The sequence below is a fragment of the Parasteatoda tepidariorum genome, chromosome 2, assembly GCF_982258835.1.
Source record: "Parasteatoda tepidariorum strain Cologne lab strain chromosome 2, Ptep-v5.0, whole genome shotgun sequence".
NCBI classification, from domain to species: Eukaryota; Metazoa; Arthropoda; class Arachnida; order Araneae; family Theridiidae; genus Parasteatoda; species Parasteatoda tepidariorum.
Genome location: NC_141756.1, coordinates 36941797 through 36967946, shown reverse-complemented (window position 1 = coordinate 36967946; position 26150 = coordinate 36941797). Strand labels below are relative to the sequence as shown.

General features: G+C 27.1%; 1 protein-coding gene across 1 annotated transcript; it reads left to right on the top strand.

The window, feature by feature from the left end:
• Window positions 1–243: 243 nt before the first annotated feature.
• Window positions 244–24302, top strand: PpD3 (protein phosphatase D3). The gene is made up of 14 exons (XM_071177432.2): window positions 244–448; window positions 2177–2346; window positions 4945–5016; window positions 6324–6471; window positions 9876–9997; window positions 10787–10852; window positions 13642–13740; window positions 14231–14336; window positions 14415–14479; window positions 17356–17433; window positions 19561–19648; window positions 20289–20508; window positions 21623–21704; window positions 24079–24302. The coding sequence occupies exons 1-14, from the start codon at window positions 379–381 to the stop codon at window positions 24133–24135; spliced, it is 1443 nt and encodes a 480-aa protein (XP_071033533.1). The 5' UTR covers window positions 244–378; the 3' UTR covers window positions 24136–24302.
• The last annotated feature ends 1848 nt before the right edge of the window (window positions 24303–26150 follow it).

The following is a 26150-nucleotide window of genomic DNA, read 5'->3' as shown; positions in this document are numbered from 1 at the left end:
AGCTCACTCCGCCCAGTTACCAATTCCTAAATTGACCAAATATCCTTCTAAAAAGATTACTTTTTCTTTCCACTGAAGTATTATTATCGACTGTTGCAAGTTATATCTTTAGAATTAGTTCGTATTATTTGATATTTGCTGAATATTGTTTGTAGAAAAAGATTCTTTAAAGTTTAAAAAGTTTAAATCGAACATACAATTTTACTAAGGGGGTTGATCTCCAGCTGCATAATTAGGTATATTCTGGCTGGCAATCCTGCAATCACAATATGGCATTGGCATGTGGTGATTTTCACCCTTCTGCCTAATTATTGTAGATGTATTCTTTAATAATTTAATCAATAACAATTTGAAATTCGCACAATCAGCATCGTAATCATGTCGGTTACAGATGATGCTAAAAATAAAGCTGAAGAACTGAAAGAAAAAGCAAATGTTTATTTTAAAAGTAAGTAAACCATGCCGGTAATAGCACCGGTTGTCTCAGCAATTATGTATTAGCAAAATTCAAGCCATGTTTTCACTCCTTTCAAATTATGACTTTACTAATAGTTCATGATTCATGCTTTTCTTCGATCGTATCCCATTTTATTGCAAAACATCAATGTCTTATCTAGCTAATCATGTTATTTATTCCTTCATTGCTAATTGGTGTACATGAGATGTTTTATATATGATATATAGGAATATTTTCTGTCACTTTCAATAATTAAAGTGATTCAATGTATATTTGGATCCTCTTTCAGTTTCAAATTTTACCTTTAACTAATTATTTATAATTTAACCAATCAACAAGCTTATTTTGTAGTTACCTTAATGCTGGTGTCAAGCTAATTAATCTATTTTGTTGTTGAATAGTTTTTCATTGTTATTTGACATTAAGGTAAATTGTCTATCTCCAGTTTTAATATATTCAAAAGATGTTCTGCAACATATACTATTTACACTTAATTTTGTTAACTAATTAATTAAATCATTACTAGTCAAAGTTGTTATGTAACATAGCCATTAAATAAAGATAGTTATTAATAGTTTGTTTCAGATTCTATTGGCATTGTTTGTGTAATTTCTGACTTTTGTTTTATTAAATCAATTCAAACAATGTATTAAGTGTATTTTAAAAATTAGATTTGAATTAAGTTAATAAATTGATTTTCCACTATTTAATTTCAAGTTATAGTCTTTCAGTTACTGAAAATAAAACTTTTCCGTTTTGCCAGCCACAGTAATTTTACCTATTTTTTGAAAAAATAGCTGTCATCTTAAAAATAAAATCAATTTACTTGTGTCGGTTAACTTTGTATTAGCGAGTTTATTGCTTGTGTCAACAAACTGACAAAGTATCCTGTAAATCAGGGACACACAGCCAGATTCAGGCTGGGGGCCACAATAACTACAAAATATAGTATTTGAAACCAACATTAGCATAGTGCTATAATTACAAAAATGTGTATAATATTTAGATTCTGTTCTAAAGTAAATATGTTTTACAAATTTATAAGTAATTAAATATAAGCGTAATTACATAAAAATAGTTATAGGTAATAATAATAATGTAAACAAATAAACTTATTAAATTGAAAAGCAAATTATTATATATTTATTAGCAAACAACAACAAAGCAAACATGAATTTATATACATTTATCCTAAAAGTTAGCTTTAACTGTTCAAAAAACAAATTTCTTTCTTACACAGCATTAGATTGAGATGACTTGCTAGAATTTTGAAACATATATATATATATTTTCATATTTTGATACTTGATATTTAAAGAATAGTTGCAAAAAAGAATCATAAATTTCTGTTACAGATGAAGGCAGGAAAAATCATATTTTTATTAATAATTTGAATAGTTTAGGGATAAAATTAAAAGGTTTTGGAGGCCACTTTTGGCCTGTGGGCCATAGGTTCTGCATCCTAGTTGTAAATATTGAACTGCTCTGGTTAAGCCTTAGTTGTAGCTGTTGAAAATTATCTTATGTGACTAATTTTGAAAATCACCACTGATATTATTTTAATTTTATCTTCTAATTAATAGTTTTTGTATATTAATCGCAATTTTTACATCGATAAAAAGTTAGTGTCATATTTAATGTTCTTTATTAGTTTCAACCTGAATAAGTTTATATGTTCTTTTTCTTTTCTTGGTTTAATAAATTGACCTTATTTTTTAGATAAAGATTTTGATAAAGCAATCGAAACCTATTCTGAAGCAATTCAACATAACCCAAATGTAGCAGTATATTATGGAAATCGCAGTTTTGCGTACCTTAAAACTGAATGTTTCGGTTATGCCCTTACAGATGCTTCAAAAGCTATTGAATTAGATTCTTCCTATGTTAAGGTATCTTCATAAGTTTTCCTATTGATTTAGTTTCTTTAAATAAAAATGTTTTCCGTAAATATGTTTTATGTTTAAATTACAAAAAAATATATATTTTCCATTTGCTTAAATCAGGATGGTTAAATATAATTTAATATCTTTATGGATGGAATACGTTTTAATTACATGAAATAAGTAGTTAAATTGTACCATGATTATATGTTTGAAAATATCCATTTTTCTTTATTATATATGGTACAGAACCCGTTATCCGGAAATCAGAAAACCGGAACAAAATTCGATAAATATTCTCGCCATTTTTTTTAAAAAAAAATTTTTTTCCTCATAAAATTTTACGATTTTTCTTTCTTTTTTTAAAGATGTTTACCTTACCATCATTTTGAAAAGTATCGTTAGTGTATTACTTCATCGTTTTATCTTCTTTTTAAGATTATTTCCAATTTTTTTTTTAGTTGAGTTTAACAATAAAAAAACTGCTTTTTGTAGCGATTCAGAAAACCGGAAAAATCAGTTATCCGGAATAGCGATGATCCCGACCGTTCCAGATAATCGGTTCACTACTGTATAATTAAATTTTGACTTGTTTTCCCTGGTATACTTAATTTGTTTGTTAAATATTTATACCCTAAGAATAGCTTCCTTTTATTGACTAAGCTCGAAGAAAATTGAATTTTTGTAAGTTATTTCCAGTCTGTTAAATGATTGTCAGTTCCCTCATAAATGTTTGAAAATTTTTCTTCACACCCTAAATGAAAAATTGATGGTGAAAATATCAACAGGATTTGCACAATTAAAAGAAAACACTTTCATAACTGAGAGATTTAACAACACTCCGATTCTCAAACACATGGGGATTCATCATGTAAGCAAAACATTGAGTTATGATGTAACGAGGAAAGATAACAATCATTGCCGCAACTACCTCTGTACACTTACGGAGGAGAATGCTCTTCTTGCGAACTTGCAGACATCGATGTGCTATCAGGAACACTGTTCAATATTGCGTGTGTAATCATGGATGTCAAAGACTCGTCGGAAAACATTGTACACATTTTAGTATGTCGCAATTTTCGATGGTGCGAAAAATCGCCAATCCAAACATTGGATCGGCGATGATTGTATACCATCGATATTTTCCGATGCATCGATGTATCACCCAATCCTAATTAAAACTAAAGTAATTTTATAATATATTGAAAGAATTGGATTTACAAAATCATTTATATATTTTAACATGGATTTAAAATCATTGCTATTACAATTACATGCATATTTCATTTATATAAAATTAATATGAAATAGATAACTAAAATATTTTAGGGTATTATTTATGTTCTTATCACTTAATTAACAATGGGATAATACCAACCCTGGTCCAAATGTTTGTTAATTACGTTAATCTTGTGACTCATTGTGTAAGATAGGTTACTATTTGAGGCTACTTCCTGTTCTAAGAATTCCATTGTTCATTTTGCTATTAAATAATTTTAAGGTTTTTTTCTCTTTTTTTAGTATAGCTTAACAGTATAGCCTGTATCACTGTTATAAATATAAAAAAGCTTTAACTGAAAAAACCTGTTTAAAAACCTTGCTTCCAGAATTAGAATCTGCCAAGTTGTATACTATTAGAGTTAAAAAAAAAAAAAAAGCCCCATTAAAATTTCAGTTTATTTACTTTAAACCTAGCATTTAGGCTGTCCACCTTCTTCAAGAGAGGTCCAGAGTTCGAATAATAGCTGAGACAGTTGATTTTCATCTCTAATTTTCTTTTCTGAAAAAGATTGATGACTATTTAGTGTGTTTTATTCAATTTATAAATTATCATTTTTCAATTTGAATTAATTTTTTCAATTTTTAAAAGCAGAAAAATGAGTAGAATTTTATTTATTTTATTTTTTAATTAAAATGTATGGAACAATAACAAAATCTTAAATTATAAATTTTTTAAATTATCCATGTACTTTAGTTAAAATATAAAATTTCTATCATTTTTAAAAATTTACAAAATTTTTATACAAGTTTAAAATTACAAATTTTTTTCAAAATTATCTATTTATTTTTTATATTTTTAGAAAAAAAAGTACTTTAAATTAACAAATTATAAATTGAAAAAAAAAAAAAACATATTAAAAAGTCGCCAACATTTTTTAGAAAAGAAAATTAGAGATAAAATTCAATCCTCTCAGCTGGGATTTGAACTCCGTACCTCTCTGGTAAAAGGCGAACAGCCTAACCGTTTCACTATGAATACACATCAGCTAGATAGTTTTTGCTCGTTGAATGTAAATGAACTGAAACATTATTGGGCAGATTTTACCCTTTAGGCAGCTTAGGCAACTAATATATACCCTATCCAAGGTTTTGAAACATGTTTTTTAATTTCTGCTAAACTTTGTTTTAATAGAAATGTTCGAGATGCATACTTTCCTTGTAACGATAAAAAAAAATTTTTTTTTGTTACTATAGTGTATTTCAAGTTATCGTTAGATATTGACTGTATGTTTCTCCATTTCAATCTTAAAATGTTATATAATTTTCAGTTTATATCACATATGCTTAAAAATTTAAATTTTTCTATTTATTTATTTTTTTAATTAGGGCTATTACAGAAGAGCTGCTGCATATATGTCCCTTGGGAAATTCAAGGAGGCTTTGAAGGATTTCAAAGCTGTAAGTTAAGAAACATTTTCATTGTTATGTTGATAATACTATGGCCTGAAACATAAAAATAGAGGATATGGGAATGTACTGTACCAAAGAAATAGTTTTAAAAATTAATAACACTCATTAAATTTGTTATTAACATCTTATGGTATTTTTATGTGTAAAGAAAAATAAGTCTCTTTCAAATTTTAATTATAAATTCATTTATATTTTTTTATTTCATGTTTTTAACCATTTTCCCTTAATTCTAGTTTTTTTTTTTACTGAGATGTTATTTCGTAATTTTATTTTATTTATAAATGTGGCGAGCTGTTAAAAAGAGGGACTGTATTTTTATAGAGAGGACAACTTGCTTGCTTTATGTTTTTTTTTTCTAGTGATAACATAGTTTAAGTTTTAATGTATGGTTCTTGGATAAGTAAATATCATTTAAAGTTATTTTACCTACCTCTGTGTAGATATAATTCCAAAAATCATATAAATCTCCACTTTCTTTCAGTGACCTCATTGTGAACCTTTTAAATGTTAACATCAACTAAATTTTTCTGCAAATGTTGGTGTTAAGTTATATACCTCTATATGAAATATTTTTCAGAAATTGGAGCATTTGGCATCCCTGTTTTTATGTTAACTTTGCCTGTGTCAGAAACATTGTCTTAACTTATTTTGGAATTTTGATCCTTTATGTGACATTTAATTGTGTTGAAAAAATTTTTGGTAAAATGAGTTAATATATAGAGTGCAAAACAAATGATTTCAAAGTGTGCTTTATGGTTTAAATCTTATCCAAGAATTCCACGTACGTCAAATATTATACATTAAAATTCTTTGTCCAATGATGTTAGGAAAATTTGACTATTTTTTTACATTTTTTGCTCAAAAATTTTAATTACACTGTTTTACTGTGTAATCTTTCTAAACACTTTTTATATAATTGTGTGCTAGTGCAGCATTGCAATGTGGCCTACAGATGTACAGTTTCATAATTCATCAATATACACAAGACTTATTGTTTTCTGGGTTCTTTGTATCAACCTCCTAGGTCTACAAAATTGGAGCAGGGCATGAGATTTTTTTCGAAAATTTCGAGGAATTGTGTGTAAAGATCATTGATCCTGAGATCAAATCTCATTTCTAATGTATGTATGTATTCTAATATATATGTATAATAATAATTCATAGTTCAATTCTGTAAACCATGATATAAATTTCTCTAAAATATAAAATTTTACAGCCTTGGCTTAATTTCTATGCTTTGTTATTTAATAGATAATGTGGTGGTACCTTATTATAATGTATAATTTTTTTTTAAGGTAACCACTGCAAGGCCAAATGATAAAGATGCAAAAACTAAATTCTTAGAATGTTCTAAAATAGTAAAAAGAAAAGCATTTGAAAATGCTATTTCTGTGGAAGAAACCAAAAAATCTGTTGCTGACTCTTTGAATTTAGAAACGATGAGTAAGTGTGTTCCCCTCTAGTTTATATGTTTAATTTTGTCTATTTAAACATAGATGACAAATTACTTTTCCTTTCATTATTTAGCGCAACTGATCTTCCAATTTTTTTGTCATTCTCTTTATTTTAAATATTTATATTTTTGCTTATGCAATCAAAGGTTCTGTAATATAATGTTCAAGTACAGTACAGAACCCGTTATCCGGAAATCAGAAAACCAAAAAACCGGAACGTAATTCGATAAATTTTCCCACCATTTAAAAAAAAAACATATTTTTTTTTTTCCTTATAAGATTTTAGGATTTTTCTTTCTTTTTGGAAAGATGTTTACCTTACTATCATTTTGGAAATAATCATTAATGTATTACTTCGTTTTTTCTTCTTTTTAAGATTATTTCCAAATATTACTTTTTTTTAGTTGGGTTTAACAATAAAAAAAACGGCTTTTTGTAGCGATTCAGAAAACCGAAAAAATCAGTTATCCGGAATAGCGATGGTCCCGATCGTTCCGGATAATCTGTTCCCTACTGTATAAATAAACTCTATACTCTTGCTTTTTACATGAATGTGTTGAAATTAGCTTAAAAAATTTTTGCATTATTTAAGGGGAAAAAAATTCTGTGACACTAATAATATTATGGAAATATTCTACAAATTGCGTAATATTTAAAAAGAGGAATGATGTATTTCTTATAAAATGTGTGAATTTAAAATTTGTTTCTATATCTTAATATTTTTGGAAAATAGCTCTAAGATTTTTTTAATAAGTTTGAAAGAAATTTCGATTTTTTTTTTTAAAAACAGTATCTGTGGAAGATAATAAAAAATCAGTTGCCGAGACTTTAAATTTAGAATGTATGAGTAAGTTTATTACTGTTGTTAGATTAAAGAGTCTTACTATGGGAGAAATGAAGGGACCTTGTCTTTTTCTTCATTGAACAAATAAATAATGGTTTTAAACAATATTAGTTAAATTTGTTATTTATCAAACATTAATTTAGTTTTTTTTATTCACATAAATAGATGCAAAACCTACTAGCTGCTCTTAAAACATAACATGCTAAATGTGTTGAGTAGAATTTTAAAATACAAACAAGTGTGTGTTCATATTTAAGTTGAGAAAAGGCATAATTCATTATGTTTTTGCTTTTAAACAAAAGTCCCATTAACATTCTTTGCACCTAGTATATTCATATCCACATTAAAAATTGCTTATTTAATTTTAAATTGCCTTACTTGTATTGCTAATATTTTGTTAATATTATTCAATAAAATGTAGTTTTCATCCAATAGTTTATAGTACTGTTTGTTTATGTTAATTTTTATGAATAATTTTATTATAAGCTGTGTTAAAATTTGTTGCATATCACATTACCTGGTGCGAAGGAGAAGAGGGGCTTTTTCTTTTATTAAAGTAGGTGGTTAAAAAAAAAACTTTTCATGTAAAAATAAAATAAAAAGGCAATGTTTTTAAAGGAGGGGTGCTTATTTTCACAAAAAGGGCAGGGAAGGCACATTTATATGGGTCAAAGGGCATGCTGCCTTTCTAAAAATACTTACGTAGAGCATTGGATATGTGTTCATTTACTGGTGTGTGATATATTTTGCTTGCTTTAACTATATTAATGCGATATTAAAAAGCACATTATCTGCTGATATATAAACTGATGACAAAACTATATATTTTCATTGTTAAATAATTTAATTTTATTTGTGTTTTTTAATTTTCTACTTTTTTAAAATGCTTTTTTCTTTTCTTTGTTTTATATACTTTTATAAATGGTAGAGTGCACCTAACAATTCAGAATGATAATACACATAATAATGCAATCCTAACTAAAATCTAGTTAGGATTTCGGGAATCTATTTTTTTAGAGGAAATTTTTTTTTTTTAAGTTTCTTAAACACTTAAATCATTTGATTTTAGTTTTTTTTTTCTTTTTAAAATTAGGTGCAGCTTTTTGATTTAAAAAAAACTGTAACACAACAGCTGCTAAAATAAAATCTATATTTTCGGCAATACCTTATTAAATAATACTGTGTTTTATTCCAAAAACAATAACGAAATTGGAGGAATTAGTTCTTAAAGATTGGATATTTTTTAGAACATCTGGTGTTGAGAGAGAAGGGGAGAGTTTCAGAGTAGGTTGGAGGAGGAAAAAAACTTTTGTTCTTTGAACATTTTTTGTCAAAATTAGAGTGATTTGTTTTTACATTTTATTTGTCAGTTTATTTTTCTGGTAAGGGTGCCCCTTAGAAATCTTAAAATTAAAATATTTTTGTTCGAAATTATTTACTTATTATGATGCTTAATGTGTGCTTTATTAAATTCAGTTAATGATACATATTCTCCATCTTTTGACGTTGAGCAAAATAGTTTTTCTTGTTATAAATTAAAGCAGAAAATTTTTTAGTAAAACAATTTTTATAGATATCGCTCTGTTAAAAATTTTTGCAACAAGGATTCCTTCTGTTTTTTTGCACATTAAAAATGTATTACCTTCAGCGTAAGATGCCAATTGTTATTGTTAACTGACTAAAGATGTCGCCAAATAATATGACACCAATTGCTACCCCATCAAGACATTGGCTGGAAGGCCTGAAATCTGTAAGCTTTCAGTTTTTGCTGTAAACGGGAGTTATATGAGAAAGGTGGACTATCCTTGCTTGCCGAGCCCAAAATAAGGTTATTTAAATATAGTAATGGCCAAGATCCTTCCAAATTCTGATTTATAATATTAATGCATTATATTTGCTAGTACTGGAGTAAATATTTTTTGAAACTACTGAAAATCTGCTGTGATTGGTCGGTATGATATTATAATAGCATCCTAAACTGTATTAATGAATTTGAATATATTTTGTATCTAAAAATTATGCATAACCTTTGTTTGATTTAGTAATTCAAGAAACTTATATAGATTTTTAACTATCAAATCTTGTTGCTATTATATTTTAATATAATATTTCTCTGAAGAAAGTAAATGAATATTAGTGTTTTAAAAATAATGAACACTAGAATGGGGTTTTTAATCATAACATATTTAATTTAAGAGATTATGAGTAAAAAAGGATTTTTTTGAAACAGTTTTTTCATACTTTTTCGATTTCAATGTTGAAAATTTGCTATCATGCTTATCTTAAAATGGTTTGTGAAATTTTAAGTAAATTATTCTAGCTGTTTTGGAGTCCAAATAAACAAGTATAAAAACATTAATCTGTGCGTAAAAAAAAGAGACGCGCTTTTGCTGGTAGCATTTTCTCCTCTTATCTGTCTAAAAGTGACCTTTTACTGTAAATGTACCAAGAAGTTTCAAAGCTGGTCTCAGATTAATTATAATTATTCTGAAAGCCAAAGCAAACTTGTTAAAATAGTGTATTTTCTCACAGATTTCTTTTTCTTTTAGCTATTGAGGACTGTTATAATGGTCCTAAATTGGAAGATGGAAAAGTAACATTAGATTTCATGAAGAGTCTAATGGAAACATTTAAGGAGGGTAAAAAGTTGCACCGGCGTTATGCTTATCAGGTAATCAAAGACATTCAGTCAAGTTCAATTGTACAGGGTATTTTTATTATGTTTTGTTAAAACAAAATTTAATATTTAGAGACAAATTAAAGTTTATTTTAATGCTGCTATTTTGCCCTTGCGCCAATATTTTTTGTGCAAAATTAGCATTTTACCCAAGAGCAGAAAAAAAAGAGTCTGCATAAATTTTATTTTTTTAGTGCTTTAATAAAAAATCAAAAAAATAATACTGTTAGACTTAAGTGATAACTCCAAACTAAGAATCTGAGGCTCTCTGAAATTGTATTGGTTTGCTACTGCTGACTTATGCCAGGATCGAGACGAAATTATTCACTCCACACTGTTATCCAAAATAATTTACCCTCGAGTCTGATGTCTGGTGAAGTTCTGAAAGCTGCTAAATGTGATGTGTTAACGATAACATTATTTATTTAGATAATATTTAATATTTTCAATACGAAAACCACAACTTTGAAATTTGATATAAAATAAGATGTACTATCATTTTTTCCCTGTCTTTTAAATATAATTATTATTTAATATAATTATTTTATTTCATAGGATACATATTTAAATGAAACTATACCTTTTAACAAATATTTAGATTATGCAAAATTCCTCCAATAGGATAGAATTAATAATAAAGTAAAAGTTGATAAAATCTCTACTAGTTTATGTCTATATGCAATTGTACTTTTTTGCAGTGCAGTTAAATTTTTGATAAGACTTATGATTTTAAATTTTCTTTTGTTTTTTAAATCTAATCTTAATTATTATGTGTGTTTATAGATCTTACTTGATGTCAAAACTCTGTTTGAAAAGATGCCTACAATGGTTGAGGTTCAAATACCTGAGGTAAATAGCTGATAACTTATTTTGTTGCTTGAATCAGAGCCTTTACAGATTTTCAATTATTTATTTGTTTGCAATTTTTCTTTCTAAATTTATATTGAAATACTTAGGAAATGTATGTAAGAGGATTAAATCATTTAAAGGCAAAAAAAAAACATAGCTTAAATCATTTAAAATACTATATTGAATTCCTTAAGTCATTTGCTAATTATTCATTTTTATGTTTTTCAAATGAAATATTTACTATGGTTTCTTTCAACTGTTTGTATTAGTTTTTTCTCAATATTTACTTTTTTTATACTTCTTAGTAATCTGCGAACAGTCATAAAGTAAACCTTTGAATAAAAGAAGAGTATTTTTCCCACAAACTATGCTTTTCTCCCGTATACTTGTCCTGTTTTTTATTAATAATCATTGTCCTATTAAATCAATTAATAAGCTATAATTTTCATGATAAATTTGATTGGAAAGGCTAGAGATTAACACAATTTTTAATTCTAAACTCGTACTGTGTCTTTCTACATTGTAATTTTATATTTTTGTACACTGGAAGCTCTAATAGTAATATTTTTTTCATACAATACCCGCACCACCTCTGTTACGAATCTGGTATGTCACTGGAATCATTTTCATAAATCTTCAGTTTTCATTCTTAAAATATTAAAAGCAAACCTCTCATTTAATTACTTAAGTTCTTAATTTGAAGTGTTTTTCTTCTGCCATTTAAGAAAATAAGCCATAGTTTAAGTGTCTAAAATTTGAAGCGATTCTAGTATATTAGTCATTGAGCCTTAAACTATTTTCTGTGCTTCAGATTGGACAAATATATAAATAAATTAACTTTTGATAATCTCCAGTTCGGCAAAAAAAATTTTACTTTGATATTTTCTTTTTGAGCCCAGATAATGCATCATTGAAATATTAAAAAATCAAATTGCAAATTCTTTTCATTTTTACAAAACTGAGACTTTTCTTAATTCGGTATTTTGCCCATCATCATCGCACTGAGTGCTGGATAAAGATAAAACTTAATTTAACGACTATAAGTAACTGTTGAAAATGGTGCAATAATTTCATTAAAAAACATTCTTCCATATACCGTGATAATCTTTGAAAAGCAGCTTTAATTTTTGTCTAGTTTTCTGATAGCAGAAAAATCTGAAAATCATTTCAACTTAAAAGATTTTGATTGACAGCTTGCTTAACATTTTTAAAAGCTGCTGTAATGTTCCGAAAGATGTTTTGTCAAGGAATAGTAGTGAAATATATGAATTTAAAATTAAATTAGTGAAATTAATTATAAAGAAAAAATTATGAAGTTTGAAAAAACGGCTGTTAATGAAATAAAATTTTTATTCCAACAAAATAAGAAAAAAACTTCATTTATTTTTGTTTATTTAATCATTTTTACACTAATGACAATGTCACTAATAACAGGGTGGTCACACAATAAGCAGGGGTGATTGTGCTCCGCAAAAAATCCGGATTTCCGGAATTTTCGCTAACAGTGATCTGGAAGTTTCCGGAGATCGAAGGTCCAGACGTTTCAAAATATCATTTTTTACAGAAGTTTCCGGAAATCAAATTTTCTAAGGTGGAACTTAAAAACACAGTTTATTTTATTTGTTTGTAAGGGAGTGCCAGAGAGATACTTTATAAGCTTATATTCATGATTAATATTAATTTTTTATCAGTAAATAGTTGTTATAATCATAAACTCAAGAAAGAAAGACATATTTGTAAATTTTAATTACTTCTCCAGGTCATCCTAGCTATGTGTAAATGGTATAGGTATGTGTAAAATTTTAAGTAAACTAAGAAATATAGGAAAAAAACCTTGTTTAAATTTTTTTCAATTTAAGCTGTTTTTTGTTTTTTTTTAACTCAAGAAATTTTCCGGAATTTTGACTTAGGCTCACAATCACCCTTGCAATAAGTAAAACACAGTTAATTTTATCAGTCTGAGAAAAAATCAGAGTAATAACATTGAATTCATTCAAATACTGTTAAAAATTATGGAAAGGAGTAAGACTTTAAGTGTGAGTTTGATTGTCAAAACATTTTCTTCCAAATTGGTATGAATTTGGAAAAATTAGCCCAATTTGTATCAATAAATATCTAATTAAAGTTTAATTATTATATTTGTAATAACTATATTAAAAAATTGTTTATTCAACTTCAATAACAAGTAAACGTTTTAAGTATATTTTCACTCTAAAAACAATCAACTATAAAATTTATTCCATCAGCTGCAAAAAGCAAGGATATTTTATAAAATCAGTCTTGAAAAATCTGGGATTTTTTTTCTTCTTGAGTGCATGTGTTTATTCTATGATACTTTCCCGATAGATATAACAAAAAGAATTTTGTAGATTAAGTAGTAAAAAATCAATTTAAAAAAATCAGCTGCTGGGCAACTTTTTCCAAAATTTAATTGAAAAATTGGATTTTGTTCGACTGCAGCAGGTGTTAATGCCGAGTTTTGAATTAAAAATTCTGTTTATTCCTACCCTTTCCAATCAAGTTTGTCATAAAAATATAGCTTATCAATTGATATAATTATAGGACAATGCTTATAAATTAAAATGTTTTTAAAATTCCAATTGCCAGTTTGTTTACATTCGATCCTGTAGTCAGCAATCATGATTAAGGATTGATTTGAGAATGACAAAAATTTGTTTTTGTACATTGAGCAAAATGCTTTTAACTTAAATCTATTTTTTTCAATCAATAAGTATCGTACTTGTTAATTGTAATTATAAAATATTTATCACATTTCATTTTATTTTTAGAATGACAAGTTTACTGTTTGTGGAGATATTCATGGCCAGTTTTATGACTTAATGAATATTTTTGAAATGAATGGTTTGCCATCAGAAACAAATCCTTATGTATCCTTGTAACAATTATTTATTGCAATAGCAGTTATAGTCTTAGTTTACATATGAATTAACCATCTAAACTGAATTATTCTTATTCAGAAATATATATTTTAAAAGTAATAAAAGCATTTAATTGGAATAATAAATGTTATTCATTTAAGATATAATCATAAATAAAAAAGGGCTGCAGTTAATTTAAATTTAATTACAAAAGCTATATTAGGGTAATATAGCTTTTGTAATTTATTGATTTCAAAAACCACAAAAGTTCTTAATGTATAAGACATTTGAGATTAATCAGTAGTTATGCCATTTTTATTATTTTGTAAAATTTTGTGGATTTATTTTTTTTCTCTTTCATGTTGCTAACTTTGTATGTTCAAAATAGGAATGTTGTAAACAGTATAAATCTTTCACTGCTCTTTTTTCAGCATAAAGAATATCGAATCAGTTTTTTAAAAAAAACTCAAGATACTGTGTTTTCCTTAATTTTATTAAGTTATTCAATGGTGATTTTGTTGATAGAGGCTCATTTTCTGTTGAATGCATTTTTACCTTATTTGGTTTTAAACTATTGTTTCCAAATCATTTCTTTATGTCACGAGGTAAGATGCCTTTGTAATGGTCTGCATTATCATATTTACTGAATTTTAGTTTTGTATTTATTAAGATTTTATTTTTAGGCAATCACGAGAGTCAAACTATGAATCAGATGTATGGCTTTGAAGGAGAAGTAAAGGCTAAATATCCTTTTTATTCATTATGTTTTGAAAAATTAAAATAGATATAAGTACAGTAGAATCCCAAGTTCTGACTATCCTGTCTAATGTGGTTAAAAAGTAGTTAGAATGACAAAATATTTTGATAAGACAAATGTCCATTTCCTGTGCACTCTCCTTTATAATTAAAGATGTATGTTACACAAGATAATTCATTAATGCAAAACGACTCAATGTTTGTTAATTAACTGCACAAATATGAAGATTTAGGATTATTTAAGTCGAAATGTGAGATACCCGCTTTAGCTTTCCCCATTTTTGCCTTCTCCATTTGCAATGGCAGGTTTTATTGGGAGCCTATTTCACTTAAGTGAAAACAGTCCTGCATTGAAACGTATATGATTATTATTAAAAAAATTTACAAGATTCTTAGGTTCTTTGAATTTATATTTACATCCTTAATATATATTTTTAAAATTTTGTTAAAAAGGGGTATTAACCATTTTTTTGTACCATTTTTAATAGTTGTTGAGGTATAAGTTAAGGGCAGTGATTATGAGACAAGTTGTAAGAAGTCAATAGTAGGCTCTTAAGAAATTCATTTGCATTAATATTTAATTTTGTTCAAACGTTTAACTTTTATTTCCTAATACTCAGATTCATAGCTTCAATAATTTTAACTATCATATCTTGATTTTAACAAAACTAGTTAAGTAACTGTGATTTAATGATTAAAGAAATGAAGGATGGTGTATTTCGAAAGCAAAAAAAAAAAAAAAATTCAGAAAGCTTTGAAGTTGATTTCTACGGTGTCCATTGAAATGCAATATGATTGGGTTTAATTAAACTTCTTGGGGTTATTTACTTTTCAGTTCCTAACGAGAATATTGACTCTTCCGAATAAAGTTGCATGTCTGAAGATCCTCCAAAGTTGTCGCGCATGTCCGTTGCAACACTCATACAATTACTTTTCAATATCTGATTTAATCGCTGTCCTCGATGAGAACGATGAAGAAGAGAAAAAAAAACCACAACTGATCAAGAGTTTGAAAGCATGAAACACTGAAAAAGTACACTTTAGCTAGGGGTATTATTGAAATTGTATCTCAAAACAAAAGACATGTGAAGATTATACATTTTTTCTAGTAATTCTTTTGATAAGTGTCAATTTTTAGGGAATATACTTTATTATTATTATTTTACCCCAATTTTACGTTATACCTGCTTCGCGTGTTTTTTTAATGATAGTCTGGCGGAATATGTAAGATCGGATTTTCACTGTATTTGAAATACTAAGTTTCTTAGGTAGTTGTGAATAGAAGAGGGCCTATTTTTTTTTATACTTTTCTCTGTTAACTTTCAGTGTGCGTATTCTATCTTAAAATTTTAAAATGTTTTTAAGGGTTCATTCATGACTTAAAATACGGGGATGAAAGACTGCCGCAAAAAAACGGAAATCCGCTTTTTTCTCCAAATTTTAAAATTTTCCGACCCTGTTCCAAATACTTTTGGTTAGTCTAATAAGAGAAACCCAAACCGTACGATGGATAGTCGGCCGCTAATGATTGGAAAAAAGAATTCTAAGTTTCGTGTTGGCTGCTGATATTTGATTTCTTTTGTTTGGCTGATTTTCAAAATTTTAAATATTAGGAACTGCGTCGGAATCAGCTAAAATTGCGATTCTTATTCAGACGATTTTTATGTAAATCATCAATTTTCGCATTTAACTCATTTGAAATTTTCTTGAAGCAATTTGTTTTTATGCGATTTAAAAATCGTACTCGCAATTTAAAAATCCAATATCGCGATTTGTATTTAAGCGTTTTAAAAAAAACCAAATATCACGATTCACATATTTTTAAAATTCAATATCGCGATGCGTTACCGCGCGGTTGTAATATCAAGCATCGATTTTCGTATTTATACACGGTTTAAATATTACTCGTTGCTATAAGTATTCGCCGGACCTACAAATTATGCATCGTGATTCTCATTTACGCGATTTAAAAATTCACTATCGAAATTTGTATTTTCGTGCTTTTAAAATCCAATATCGTTATTCATATTCACACGGCTTTAAAATCCAGCATCGCGATTCCTATTCACGCGATTTTAAAATCCAACATTTTGATTCTTATTCACACGATTTTAAAATCCATTATCGCGATTCCTAGTCACGCGATTTTAAAAACAAGTAAGCAGCTATGAGTAAACTGAATTTATTTTAACGATAGTAGTTAATTTAAAAGACAAACGCTAAGTCCATACATTTGATAATACTGACAAAAATAAATTAAAGTTTGATTGGTCAAAATGACTAAAATTGTTAGTAACAATCTATCAGAGGCTATTAAGATGAAAGTTGGCCACTGTTTTTATTTAAAGTGATTGACCAGTAATTAATTTAAAATTACAATTAAGCTGCGACTTCCTTTAATTGCTTAATTTTCTTTAATATGGTAGTGAACCAAATTTTAAAATCATATTTGTTAAAAGAATTTAATTTAATTTTCAAAATGCTTTTGTCACTTTAAATACTAAATAAAAATCTCCTGGTCGAGTTAAAAGTTGCTTTTTTATATATCTCCTCGATATCACAGTATTATATAGAACACCCCCCCCCCCCTGCATTCTAAAAGTTCAGCTTTTTTTGTTTTCGACCACTTTCATGCCTGTAAAAATCATAATTCTCTATACACACTCTCTATTCTCATTTTCAATTGGTAATGGATGCTATTTCATCTTTTTTAGACTTAGACAGTTTAATATAAATGAGGCATTTATTTGATTTAACATAAAGTTTTGCTTGGGCTAAATAATCGTCCGTAAAATATAGCGATTACAAATATAGTTATATAATCAAATATATATTTTTTATTGGAATATCTTTAACATAATCAAATATTCATCCCAAATGTCAGAACTCTTCACTGAAGTATATAACTGGTTGCCATTGTGCCATCTACTAAACAATAGAGTTTTGGTAAGTATTAACTATGCATTCTGTATTTCTGAAATATTAGAGTATCTGGTGTATTTAAGTCGCTGAATAATTTTTCACTTAATCTTATTCATATTTAAAATTTAATTTGGTTTACTATTTGCCTGATTAAAAAATTACAATAACTGTTTTTTATTTATAATGTTGATAAGAACCTTACTTTAGTGACATACTTTTTTGAATTCTATTTACTTAAACATTTTATTGCTCTTTTTGCATAATTTTCCTCAAGTAGCACAACAAGTTGATATTTAGAAACTTCAGTTTGTATGTGTAATATAAAGGTTAAAATATTTCTATTTTATCACACATGATGAATAACATAAGTTGCATTCTTTTTGTAATAAACTTTTATCACCGTAAGGAATCCCATGTCTTTTAAAAGTGATGCACCTACTTTTTTGTTTTGTTTTAGGTGTGACGATAATAAATTATTTTTTGCTTTTAGTCCACTGAAAAACATAGTTTTTTGAAATTTTTATTATTACTATAATTCTAGATGTAATATTAAGTATCTCGGATGTGAAATTTCAAAATTAACAGGTAAGAAAAAGGGTATTTTCTGTTTACTGGAAATTTTCTCATGTCAATTAAATATGTAAATAATGCTTAGCAAATATATATAATATTGTTTGACATTGAAAAGCGTTTTTGTTGGCTTCTCTTAAGATTTTGTCACCCTTACATATATATGAGTCAATTTAATCTGTAATTCTTGACTTGTAGAATACTCTCTAATTTTTGAAGAATAGTTTTAAAATCTATAATTTTGAAAGACTTGAACTTTTTTACTCTTAAAGAAATAAGTCATATTAGGCTGTTTGAAAAGTAAATATATTTTTCCCCAACAGAGGACATAATTGTATTTATTTTTTTTTCACAGCTAATTTCACACTCAAGCCACATAATCGTTAGTTTGACAGCTGATTTAGCAAGGCCTACTTGTGGAAAGTTTTTATTGTTTCTATTTAATAGTTTTTATTTCGTACTTTTTCAAATATGGAGAGTGAAAAACTGCCCTCCCACCATATTACTATCGAAAAAGTAAAAATGCTTTTAAACTAAGAAAAAATCCGATGTGTATGGAGAAGATGTGTTGACAGAACACTAATTCCAAAACTGGTTTGCTTAGTTTCCATCAGACAATTTAGATGAAGATGCACTACAATCTGGGAGGCCTGTCAAAGCTGATGACAATACAATGAAGTCAAGGATTAATGCAAATTGGCGAATAACAACTTCTGAGATTGCTGAGAGATTAAATTTATTGATGCTCTTGATCATTTGAAACACATGGGTTTCATTTCAATGCTACACACATGAGTTTCTCATGGTCTTGTGGAAAGAAATTCATGGTGTTGCATTGATGTCAAGAATTTGCTTCTCAAAATCAAGAAAATTATAAATTTTTGAAGTGTATCATCACTGGGGATGAAAAATAGATTGTCTACAACAACAGTGTTAAACACAAGAGATCATGGAGTAAAAATGAATCAACTCAAAACACTGAAAGCCAATATTCATCAAAAAAGGGTGGAATCTTTTTTCTTTTTTTTTCTTCTATCGGACTACACAATGGTCAATTCTGAAGTGTACAGCTGGGCAAATTTAATTATTCTCTTAAAGAGAAAAGGACAGAATTGTTCAATAGAAAAAAAGTGTAGTGTTCCACCAAGATAATGCAAGACTTAGTACAAGTTTGGTAATGGATGGGGTGTACTTCCACACCTAGCGTATTCTCCAGATCTGACACCATCTGGTGATTATTTGTTCTGGTGTGTGCAAATTTGTTTAGATGGATGGTAAAACATTAACTTCGAATGGAAAAGCCACAAATCTCCCAGATAAGTTTTATCCAAAGAAGAACAAGACTTTTATGTATGTAAAACCAGAATAGGCAATAAAAGTTCAATGAACACTTATTCACTATATGAAAATAATCTTTTATTTAAAAAAAAAAATACTTTCCAAGCAACCTAACAAATTAGTGATTTAGTTTTACTTCAATAAGAATATTTATTGTTAACATGCTATCTTTTATAGGTGTATAACTAGCTTGATTATTATATGGAGTATTGTTGATTTATATTGCTAAATTTTTTATTGTAGGTAATGCATGGTGGATTGTTCTCAGAGCCTGGAGTGACACTAACTGACATTCGCAAAGTTGACAGAAATAGGCAACCTCCTGAAAAAGGTAATTCCAAAATGTGTTACCTTTTATTTTAGCAATTTTTGAACACCTTTTGTACTTGTTTAAAATCTGTTTGGTCCAATTTGCTACATGATTGGGCCTTGTTCGCTAAAAGTTTAACTTTATCATTTTAATAATGTAGATTTTTTTTTTACTTACATTTAAGAGCTAAATTACAAGTCAAAAATCTACATATCATAACAGTGAAGACTCACACCTGTCCCTAAAGCAGTGTGTTTTACCTCTATTTTGAACTGTACTTTTTGACAGTGCTTTTGACTTTTGATAATTTTTCACTTCATCTATTTGTATAAAAAATTTAGATCCTTAAAAGTAATTATATTCAAAAATATGCTGGTAATTTAATTTGATATTTAATTTAAATTTTATAAAATTTAAGCACGTCAAAAATATAATAATAATAAAATACATAAAGACAATTAAGTTTTGCTGTCACTTTAAATTCATACCATCCTGTGAAAAATTCAGAAGAATGTACAGCTACATATTTATGTAAATATTTTTATATATTGTTTTTACATCTGATACCTTTTTACAAATGGTATTTTATTTTTTTACTTGCTTTTAGAATAATGGCACAATATATTTCAAGTGTATGTATAACTACAGATTTTCATTTCAGGACTAATGTGTGAGTTACTCTGGTCTGATCCTCAACCCCAGCCTGGTATTTCACCTAGTAAAAGGGGTGTAGGAGTTCAATTTGGCCCAGATGTTACAAAAGAGTTCCTTGATAAAAATAAATTAGACTATATTATACGTAGTCATGAAGTTAAAGCTGAAGGATATGAAGTAACGCACAATGGAAAGTGCATTACTGTTTTTTCTGCACCTAATTACTGGTATAATATTTATTTTTTTTACTCTCCTATTTATATTTTAATTTTTTTTATGTGCAATAGCTATCTTTTAGACATAAGCTTATTTTATTTTACAATTTATTAAATTGAATAATTTCAAGTGTATAGCTGAACATAGTAATTGCATAAGTCATTTTGTGAACCTGAGTCCTTGTATTTAATCATATTTGAAATTGTTCTTGGTGATATTTTTGTTTTGGAGGTTGTAATTCTTATATCACTAACAATATGTAAAGTGTGTACATAATACGGGGTAGAGTTTAAAAAAACTCGGACGAAGCTGTTGCATCATAGAAGTTTACTAACTTCTTTTTAATCTGTGTTTTCATTTCTTTTTGTCTACCATTCCAATTATAAAATCCTTTAATATATCTTTTAGTTGATTTTTTTTTGTTGCTTTTTTTATTATGTCATGTAAAAAAAATGTGCTGTTTTAGAGTTGTGTTAGCAAGAAAAACAGGTGTAAAATTGTTTGTTTAATCTGTGCACAATCCTTGAATATGAAAGTCTGAAGTAGTGATCCCCTACCTGTGGTACTGGTTTGTATATGAAATAGTAGCAGGGCATGCAAGGAACATTGAATTATTTCCATTTTATTTACTGTGTTTCTCTTGGGTTCATACTTTCTATGGACAAGAGTATAACCTGGAGCTGAGAAATGTTACCCAAAGCTGCACCAATACTGCTCATGTAACTTTATTTGGAGATATGTTTAAACACTATTTAATTAAAATTGTTAAATAAAAGTAATAAACTTGTAGGCTGCGGTAAAATTTTCAAACATTGACTGTCCCTTGAGGATAAAAAGCGCACTAATCTAAGATAGTAACTTAGGCAGGAATAGGCTGGATCAAAAGTAGAAGACTTGTCATACATTGCTGAAAATTTCAATAAGTGTATGCCCCTATGCATAACTGAGTATAGTTCAGTAAAACATTTTTACTTGCATCTGTTTTGGCAACATTTTTGTTTTTCACTTTTTTCTTTAGATTTTATTAGTGGTGTTGAGCATTTAAATTGCAAAGTAGAGTGTTATGTTAAATTATGATATTGATCTATGAGAAAAATAAATCTTTAATTTATTTCATATTTTTAGTGATACAATGGGAAACAAAGGAGCCTTTATTACCCTAAAAGGAAAAGATATGAAGCCCAACTTTGTTACATACACTGCTGTTGTAAGTATTTTTTTTTTCTTTAAATTTTTATTTTTGTATTCATCTGTGTATTTCCAAAAATGATCAGAGCTATAAAATTTCAATTTAAGGAAATAAGAGACTACATATATATATATATACAGTACAGAACCCGTTATCCGGAAATCAGAAAACCGAAAAACCGGAACGAAATTCGATAAATTTTCCCGCTATTTAAAAAAAAAAAAAAAAATTTCTTACTCATAAGATTTTTGGATTTTTCTTTCTTTTTTGAAAGATGTTTACCTTACCATCATTTTAGAAATAATCATTAGTGTATTACTTCATCGTTTTTTCTTTTTTTTAAGATTATTTCTAAATATTTTTCTAATTTTTGTTGGGTTTAACAATAAAAAAACCGCTTTTTGTAGCGAATCAGAAAACCGGAACAATCAGTTATCTGGAATAGCGATGGTCCCGATCGTTCCGGATAATCGGTTCCCTACTGTATATATATATATATATAATAAATATATGCCTTGCTGTATTCTGCTTAAATAACTGTGAGAAAGTGAAATTTACTCAAAATCCATTATTATATATTTAGTCTAACCTTTAAACTATTTTAGAAAATTTTAAAAGACAGCAAAAATGTCCCTCTCCCATGCTTTTTTATGTGAAAGAATTTATGTCAAAAGTATAAAAAAATTTGGGTGTACTGGTTTTATCTTTTTAAAGTTTGTAGAAGCAAGCCAACATATATGTAAACTATTTTTATTATTTCTATATATTATTGGAGAGCTACTATTGGCAACTAAAACTATTTTGAAGAAAAGGTGACATGGATAACTATTTTTTGCTAAAATATATTAAAAAACGACTATTTTGCAATCAGTTATGAAAAATGTATACTTTTGTTACCAATTAATTATGAAAAAAAAGAATAAATTCACTTTTTTTATTTTTTATTTAGTCCTGTCTACAATATGATAGTTAAGCTTGTTTTTTGATAATCTAACAATTAAAAAGAAATTTAAGTAAGCCGCATTTCATGTATATTTAATTATAAATAATAAAAGTTATTGTTAATGAAGTACTACAGCTACAGTGTTCACAATAAAAAGGGTATCACATTGAATAACTTTATTTCTAATTATTACATTTTTACAGATTAAATGCCAATAATAATGATTTAACAAAGCGAAATCTAATATGCTAATTATTTAATTATAAATTAAGCTACAAAATCAGGCACAGAAATGTACTTTCCCTGAATAAACATACCTACTATTTAGTCATATTTGGTTTTTATATGTGCAGAGTAGCCTCAATCTAAAAAATAGAGTATTAATAGTTTAGAAAGCAAAGTTTGGATCCCTTCATATTGGTTTGTTATTTTCCAAATGTTACTGCTTTGATTAGTATTTTATTTAACTTTTTTTTTTCTTTTAGAATTTTTCAGATGCTGGCTGCTTTTTTTTTTTTTTTTTTTTTTTTTAAAAATGCTAAATGCTGGCTGCTTTTTTTTAAAAAATGATTTGAAAAATGCTTGCACAGAATTACTAATTTAGCTAATCAAGAGATAGTTTTATACATTAAAAAAAAATTATTCTTAATACTTTTTTTTTTTAATTTTTATTTTTGTATTAATTTATTAAAAAATTTGAATGAAAGAACTGCAACAGAGTTGTTAGAATAATTCTGGAGAACTAGAATTTTAAAAATATGACTTTTTTAAATATTTTCAGCTCAAAAATATTTATATTATTTTACCTATTTTTTTTTTATTTTTCCTCTTAAAATTAGGTGTTTTAAAATGGTGTAATTTATTGCATCCAGTAATAAAAAAATTACACATTTTTTTTTTTTATTGGAAATTTTGTTGAATAAACAATTTTTTTAATTTGGTTTCAAGCTGCTTTAAAACCTCTTGATATAACCAACTATGCAAATGTTGCTGTTTGATTTGTTTTTGCAGCACATACTATGTATACCATGTAATTTTTTTAAATTTTTTTTTTATATATATAATATCTTGTTTTTAGAGAACATCTGCATATCAGGACATCTAATACATCTTTAACAGATTGAGTTTAATGCTTATGCATATTTTAAATTGGATTATTATCACATATATTTTTGTATGAGCATCTATCTGTAATGTAAATTATTTATTTCTTTGGATTATGTTATATTAAAATATGAATGATTGTAAAAATATATTAAAAGGGGAGACTATTTTGGCAACTATTTTATGCATCTAGAAACTATTTTTGAGACTATTTTTCATATTTGAACAGCTAAAGAGCAACTAATTTTGGAGTTTTACTCCAGTAACAGCCCCGTAATTATAATTGTAATAATTTTCTTTGTCTTGTTCGATGTTAATTATCTATATTTTTTATTATTATTTCAGCCTCATCCAAACGTGAAACCCATGGCATATGCCAGCAGCTTGCTTGCTTTCATGTGACGTCGGTCATCTTAGATAATCATAGCCTCAGGAAATTCTGTTATGTAAATACAAACTCCTTTGTTGTTGTTTTCTCAGCATCTGTTTCATTGAATAACTCTGGAGATGTTTATATTTAGAATTATACTGTTTTAATAAATACTTGTATATAATAATTTTAATTTAAAGCACCATGAGCATTTCTTTCTTTTTTTCTCTTTACACATTTGTTACATGTAACACATTATTAACTTTAATTACTTGTTAAAAGTGGTGTTAATAATAAAACTTCTGGAAATATTAGATATTTCAGCAAATTCCTAAAAATTTAGGAATAAAAATTTAATTTAATTAATAACATAGTTAGTGTAAGATTACCCTAATTCTTATCAGCTTAAGCTTCCCTATATTTAGTTTAGATCCATAACTTACAGAACCAAAATTTCAAAACTCCTTCAATAGAACAATTGAATCAATTTTCATAACTATACCTATATTATCACTTTGCTAATATATAATAAATTCAAGGTATTCTCCTCGAAGAAGGCAAGAGATTTTATCAATCTGAAAAAAACAAGTAATTTAACAAAAATGTTCTATAAGTCGGGATAAAATAAATTAATTTGAAATGGAATAACTTGAAGATCTAATATTTTTTGCAACAATTGAAAAGCTTTTTTCAGCATTAATATGTTTTTCCCTTTGTGTGTATGTGTTTTTATTTATCATAATATATGAACTCATTTCTTTAATATAGAGTTAGTAAATATGTTTCATTAAATCTCTCTCTCTCTATATATATATATATATATACACAGTCGCCCCCCCCCCCACACTTAATTCCATATCGTATAGTCCGCTTATACGAATAAAATTTCATAACACAAACAATTTTTTATAAAACTAATGTTATTTACTTGTTTAAACGGTTATTTCTTGTTACCATTCCTCACTTAGTTGCATAAAGAAGATTTACTGAAATGAAAATGTGAAAAATTACTTATCTTTTAAGAAATGTTTCACCAGCTAGAATGGAAGTTTCGTTTTCCAGTGAAGAAGATAAATAAAATATGTGGATCTCAGATAAGCAAGGGGGTTTTACATCTCCTAGATTCACATATTTAGACTGTAGGAAGGCACAGAGTGATTAGTTTTGCAGCCAAAACCTTTTCCCCTGTTGTACACTAATTTAGCTTTGATAAGAAAAAGTTTAAAACTAGTGTGCAGTTTTTCTCTGAAGTAGAATAATCATTCCTTACTCTAGTGAATAACTCTGAGTAGCTTGCTAGAAAAAGAAGGATTTAAGATTATCGATAGAAAAAATAGAAGTCTTAGAAGCAAAAGATCCTAAGCTTTAATTGCTGATTATTTTGGAATTCTTAAAGTTTTGAGGATAAAAGAGATTTCTGAAAGCATTCAAAAGGAATGCTCAAATAATGAAAGTCTTAATAGAAAGAGAAAATAGATTTTTGTTGAATTATACTGGCATCAAAACAGTCTTCAATTACAGATTTTTTCGAAAGTAATGAAATAATTTAGTACCTATGTTATGCTTCTAATTAGCATTGATTTATTTCTACATAACTTTATATGACATTTATATTTTATGATATTAACATTGACAGCTTTAATTATATTTGTTTATTGATCATAAAATTGAGTTCATTTAATTAAATCATATTAAACATTAGATACCATAAAAACTAAAAATTTAACTTTTAAGAATGAATAATTCTCCTTTTTCTAGAATATCCTATTTAAATGAGTAGAGTTGGCTGGAACAATGGTATTCCTTTAAGTATGGTTGACTGTGCATGTATATATATAAATTCAATAAAATAAATTTGAGGGGAAAAAAAACTTATTTTTCCCCCCCCAAGTATTTGTGGCCTTCCTGAAGTTTAACTGTGATATAGTTAGAGGTGACGCTTCCATTATCTATAGAAAGAGTTTCTGTCTTATAAAAAAAAGAAAAATAATAATAATGTTCAGTATGTTTTAATTTTAGCACAATCATAATAGTTTTGAATTAAAAT

Excerpts from the sequence above, each read along its gene's own strand:
- PpD3 (XM_071177432.2), top strand. The coding sequence starts at position 379 with ATGTCGGTTACAGATGATGCTAAAAATAAAGCTGAAGAACTGAAAGAA. Across the intron at positions 449-2,176 it reads AGCAAATGTTTATTTTAAAA|ATAAAGATTTTGATAAAGCA; the intron begins GTAAGTAAACCA and ends CTTATTTTTTAG. Across the intron at positions 9,998-10,786 it reads ACCGGCGTTATGCTTATCAG|ATCTTACTTGATGTCAAAAC; the intron begins GTAATCAAAGAC and ends GTGTGTTTATAG.